The 6156-nt window shown below is 34.6% G+C and overlaps 1 protein-coding gene across 1 annotated transcript; it reads left to right on the top strand.

The window, feature by feature from the left end:
• Window positions 1-2384: 2384 nt before the first annotated feature.
• Window positions 2385-3975, top strand: LOC117926349 (trans-resveratrol di-O-methyltransferase-like). Its single transcript, XM_034845441.1, has 2 exons — window positions 2385-3174; window positions 3518-3975. The coding sequence occupies exons 1-2, from the start codon at window positions 2404-2406 to the stop codon at window positions 3818-3820; spliced, it is 1074 nt and encodes a 357-aa protein (XP_034701332.1). The 5' UTR covers window positions 2385-2403; the 3' UTR covers window positions 3821-3975.
• The last annotated feature ends 2181 nt before the right edge of the window (window positions 3976-6156 follow it).

Here is a 6156-nt window from a genome sequence, read left to right as displayed (position 1 = left end):
GGGCATGGCCTGCCAAGTAGTTGAAAGTTCCTTATTATATGAACTCTATGCAAATTATGCTCAAGTGTTTGTGTAGTTCCATCCATTTTCCCTAATGTAATTCAGTTTGAATAATGTCATGGGTCTAATTAAATGCTTTTATTTTGTATTTTTCCATTAACATAACATTAAATGAAGGTGCCCAGTGAGTAATTTTTGGAAGAACATTTTGTGCTTTTCTTTTTAAGATATAATAGACTTTACTACAATAAATTATTTGTCTATGATTGATCATTTCAACAAATTGTCTAGTCAAAATCGACATCTGCTTGCAGACATATCTTAATTTCTTATAACTTGCAATTACTTCCAGATTGTGTATAAATGGATTTGGCTTATTTCAAAATCATGGCTCGTGAGAATTAAGAACTTTGAGAATTCATATTAAAATGTGTCTTTCTTCTTCCAAACATGTTTTATGGTTTGAAAAGAATGTAATATAAATTGACAACAATCAACTATTGAAAGAATAGAGTAAAAATGGTTTATTTTACTCAATTAGAAATGTAACATGATCAATATTTATTATGTAATCTGAACAATTTTGAAAAGGTCAACAATTTTAATTTTGTGTTTTTATTTGTAAGAATTAAGATCTCAAATTGGAAAAAGAATTTAGTAAAATGTTAAAAAAAAAAAAAAAAAAACCAACAATAGATTGAGTGAAGATTAACTTTGGGGATGATATATACAAGTCATTTGTCAATACGAAGTAACTTTTTTGAAAATAATCACTATGGTAATGTGGGTGTCACATAGCACTGCTAACCATGGTTTTGTTTCTATAAACAAAAATTTGTCATTTCATCAAAGTCATATGGTAATCAATGTAGTTTGAACTTAGATTGAATTTTAGAATCAAATAGATATAACTTAGATTTCCTATGAATACTCCAAATTAGGAAATTGAAAATATGATGAATAAGTCTTTCACAAAATATATTAAAACATCTTTTAGGAACAATAATCCTAAAAAATATGGAATTATTTAAGCAAATTAGATTTAAAAAAAATCAGCAATTCATAGAACAAATTCATATTTGAATGAAAAAGCATGACCATTAGTATCAATACATCTATATCTATATTTAAAGTGATAGATATGGAATGATAAAATATTTTATTCATATATATAAAAGAATATTAATGTTTTATATCAAAGTTGTTAAAACAATTTATTAAATTATTAAACAAATTTTCTAAAAAAAGGGTAGCATCGGAAAGTGTGACTACCAAGTCAATAACCAATGTTCTTGCACCACTTTGGTAAGTGAACTGCACCATGGTTATCACTCTGGATGGACTATATTGAAGCCCTTTTTCACCTCCTAGGACATCTTGTTCCAAAATAGGTAGTTTGTTAGACTTCCTTAGATTAGTTAGACTGTTACACAATGGAAATTTCTACGGCACCGAAGTTGGTACCGTACCTGCAAAATTCCTGCCGTTGGATCAAAACCTTCCAATCAAGACTGAATGCCTTTGCATCACTTAGCTGGACAGCTCCATGTGCAAGTGGTGTTTTTTCCCCCTTTGGTAGGTGGACTGCACCATCGTCGCCTCTTCTTGAATACGCTTTGCTTGACCAACTTTTCAGGTTTCTTTCTCGGTTTTGGTAGGACTGCACTGTTCGTTGCCCCTGCTTGCCCTCCATGACCCACTTTTTTCCAAGGAGGTGGCTTCCGACCAATTTCTTTCTTCTTGAATACACTTTTTTCCATGACCAATTTCTTTCTTCGGACCAATTTCCAAGGAGGTGTCGTTGCCCTGCTGCACTGTATTTTTCAACAAATTTAATAAACACAAGGAGGTCTTCGTCCGCACTTTCTTGGACTCTTTGCTTAGTAAAGAATCCAGAATGAACAAGAATGCGCATGAGGCGATGAACGCACAGTGTCTCATTCGGACGGACAGGGAGCTTAGCAACCAGCTCATGAAGAGTCATGGGCTGACAATGGTAGTGAATGATGTATGGGATGCCAAGTTGAATAGCACATTTCAGAGACATGGAATTTATGAAGTTGAATAGCACATTCCCACGTGTAAAGGGAATAAAGAGCTTTATATACAACAGGTCCAAATCGGCGGCCCCGTCAGTTCAGCGACAGTACGATGGCACTCTGGGCCCGGTGCTGCATCTGTCCACAAAAGTACACCACAGTTGTCTTTCACTCTCTCTGCCCATTCACTAGGCAAACACGTGTATTATGTTTTTAATATTAGGACCCACTCTTATACACAGAACGCAACGTTTCTCTTTCAGTGGCGTGGTTTTGGAATATTACGTGCCTTGGCTATATAAAGAGGTCGAGGTTCAAGGTTGGAATATGTAAAAATCAGCGGTAAGAGATCGGTGTGAGATACATGGATTTGGCAAACGGTGAGATATCAGCTGAGCTGCTTCATGCTCAAGCTCATGTCTGGAACCATATATTCAACTTCATAAAGTCTATGTCACTAAAATGTGCTACTCAACTAGGCATCCCAGACATCATCCACAACCATGGCAAGCCCATGACTCTTCCTGAGCTGGTCGCTAAGCTCCCAGTCCACCCTAAAAGGAGTCAGTGCGTGTACCGTCTCATGCGCATTCTTGTTCATTCTGGCTTCCTTGCTGCGCAAAGAGTCCAACAAGGTGAGGAAGAAGAGGGTTATGTGCTTACAGATGCCTCTAGGCTCCTTCTAATGGATGACTCCTTGAGCATAAGGCCCTTGGTGCTTGCCATGCTCGACCCAATTTTAACTAAACCATGGCATTATCTGAGTGCTTGGTTTCAAAATGATGATCCCACTCCGTTCCACACTGCTTATGAGCGGCCATTTTGGGATTATGCCGGCCATGAACCTCAGCTCAACAATTCCTTCAATGAAGCCATGGCTAGCGATGCTCGCTTACTCACCAGCGTGCTGATTAAGGAGGGCAAGGGCGTATTTGCGGGGTTGAACTCATTAGTTGATGTAGGGGGTGGCACCGGAAAAGTGGCCAAGGCCATTGCTAACGCTTTCCCACATTTGAACTGCACCGTGTTAGATCTCCCCCACGTGGTTGCTGGCTTGCAAGGGAGCAAGAACTTGAACTACTTTGCAGGTGATATGTTTGAGGCAATTCCTCCTGCAGATGCAATTTTACTCAAGGTATACCCCAATTTTCTCTTGTCAGTTACATAACGTTGTCTGGATCACAAAGAATAAGAAAGATTTTTTTTCTAAATGTTCAAAAATAAATAAAAAATAAAAAATCATTCTACGTTGTCAGTCAGTCCGGGTTCAAATATGCTACATGTTATATAGGGGTTCGGCTGGAAAAACCAACTGAAATAAGGTCACACCGATCACAAAATACTAGGTGTCGAATTCATCATGTGGCTCTTTCATAGTTTTTGTCCATGGACATGAATTGAATTGGATTTCTGGTGAAGCTTTCTCCATCCGAACCTAATTATATACTTCCATGTCTAACTGGAATTCAAATGACTAGTGGATACTGCACGACTGGAGCGATGAAGAATGCGTGAAGATACTAAAGCGATGCAGGGAAGCAATTCCGAGCAAGGAAAACGGAGGAAAGGTGATTATCATAGACATGATCATGATGAAGAATCAAGGAGACTACAAGTCCACAGAAACACAGCTGTTCTTTGATATGACGATGATGATTTTCGCCGCGGGTAGAGAGAGGGACGAGAACGAATGGGAGAAGCTATTCTTGGATGCTGGTTTCAGTCACTACAAGATAACTCCCATTTTGGGTTTGAGGTCCCTCATTGAGGTTTATCCTTGATGCTCTATTTGTTTGTAGTATGGCAAATTTATGCATGGTTTATTCATATAAAGTCTGCTAAGATTAAGATGGTTCTTGCTCCGTTTGATTGGGCAGAAGTACTGTTCATCTTTGTTGTACGAATTTCAATAATAATAATGAATTTCTTCATATAATCTACGTGTTTGTTTTGGAGTAATGAATTATTATTTTCTGTAATATTAAATTTGGTGGTTCTATAAGTTAGAGTGCATGATTGTGAGCCTAAATTCTATAAGTTTAAAATTTTAGAAAAATTGGTTGTTTAATATGATCTTATACCCTCTTTGAATCTCATCCTCTATGTTTTTCCCTCAATTTATCAAAAAGAAAAAAAGAAAAAAATTACCTTTCCATTTTATTAAAGCCATGTGTAAATTCAAAGAAAGTCGACTCATGAAATGATTGTAGATTCAAATACTTAAGATTACGTTTGGTTATCGAAAAATGTGAGGAAAACTACTATGAAAATAAAATAGAGAGAAAAAGTAAAAGATAAAATAAAATAAAATAAAAATAGATTTAAAGTTATTAAATTATTTTATATATTACTTCAAACTCATTTGATTTATTTTTCTACTTCTGCATAAAGATTAAATAATTTAAAAATATATAAATTTTTAACTAATTTTAATGATATTTAATTTTTTTTAATATAGAGACCAAACATGAAAAAAATCATTTTTCTTATTATTAATTAGCCATTAGACATGACATATCGGATGCCATCCACAACCACAACCACAGCCAACCCATGACCCTCTGAACTGGTCACTGTCGTCTCAGTCCAATCATCTAAAGCAACATGCCTTCAGCGCCTCATGTGTGTTCTTGTTCGCGTTGGCTTCTTCGGCGAACCAAAAGTCCTCTTCCATAATGTGGAAGAAGGGTATTCACTAAATTCTTTTTCTTGTTCATCAAACTTTCTTTGAGTCTTATCTCCTAAAGAGCCTTCTTTGAAATCTCATAGCATCTTTAGTTCATTTAGATATTAAGGCAAGCTCTTCTATTCGTCCCAATTCAAAATTCTCGGTTTTTTTTTTTTTTTTCATTCCTAGAAGCCTTAAAAGTGGTTTCCTGTGGCTTCTAGGTCTCATGTAGAGACATTTCATAGGTCTAAAATGATCCTATAAGTTCATCAAATCTCGTAGAGAGTTGATGTCCTTACTTTTCTCTATGGTTTTGACCTTGAACTTAGGTATCATCTCTCCTATGTTAAAACAAGAGTTGACTATGTTGCTAAGTTCTAAGTGAAATGTAGAAAAGGTCAACAATTTTTATTTTTTATTTTTTATTTGTGAGAATTAAGATCTCAAATTATGAAAAGATTTCAGTAAAATGTTAAAAAAAAAAAAAAAGAAGGAAAAAAAATTGAATGAAGATTAACTTTTGGGATATTATATACAGTTGATTTATCAATAGGAAATAACTTTTCCAACAATAATCACCATGGCAACGTGGGTGTCTCATTGCAGGGCTAACCATGGTTTTATTTCTATACACAAAAATTTGTCATTTCATCAAATCCTATAGTAATCAATTAAGTTTGAACTTAGATTGAATTTTAAAATCAAATAAAAACAACTTAGATTAAAAAAATAAAAAAATATAAAAAGAAAAAACAAACTCATACTTAAATGGAATAACATGAACATTCATATTAATACATCTATATATATCTACATGTAAAGTGATATACATTTGAAATGACAAATATTTTGTTTACATATATGTTATGATGTGTAATCAATTTACTTCTAAAAAGAGGAGAAAATTTTAAGAATATTAAGGTAGAGAATTCCAAGCAGAATCTTTAAGGGATTAATTAGTATGAGTGCAATCATCCTTGAGTTGTAATTATATCGAAGTTGGTAAAACATTTTTGTTAAACTACTAAACAGATTACATCAAAGTTGTTAAAACAATATTTTATTAAATTATTAAACGGATCAAATAGATTCGATTATCTAAAAAAGGGGTAGCACCGGAAATGGTGACTACTAAGTCAATAACTAGCCAATGTTTTTGCACCACTTTGGTAAGTGGACTGCACCATGGTTGTCACTCTGATGGGATGACATCTTTTTCTAAAAAAGGTTGTTGCCCACTAATTACGGACATCTTTTTGTTAAAAAAGTTGTTGCCCACTGATTACTTGATAGACATCAAGATCTCTCATTGCTCTCAGTAGTGGAAGACGACTGCTGGTGTGAATTAGAAGTTGTTGCATTTAGATAGGTTAGGTGGTTTGTTAGACTCTTTGGGTTACTTAGACTGTTACACAATGGATATCATGAAAGAATAAAAATAGGAGAGTT

This window comes from Vitis riparia, chromosome 12 (assembly GCF_004353265.1).
Source record: "Vitis riparia cultivar Riparia Gloire de Montpellier isolate 1030 chromosome 12, EGFV_Vit.rip_1.0, whole genome shotgun sequence".
Lineage (NCBI taxonomy): Eukaryota > Viridiplantae > Streptophyta > Magnoliopsida > Vitales > Vitaceae > Vitis > Vitis riparia.
Note: the sequence above shows the minus strand (reverse complement) of the source record. Positions and strands in the feature narration are given on the sequence as shown.

Bases quoted from the DNA above. Each gene is read 5' to 3' on its own strand.
- LOC117926349 (XM_034845441.1), top strand. From the start codon at position 2,404: ATGGATTTGGCAAACGGTGAGATATCAGCTGAGCTGCTTCATGCTCAA. The intron at 3,175-3,517 runs GTATACCCCAAT...TCAAATGACTAG, and splicing joins CAGATGCAATTTTACTCAAG to TGGATACTGCACGACTGGAG.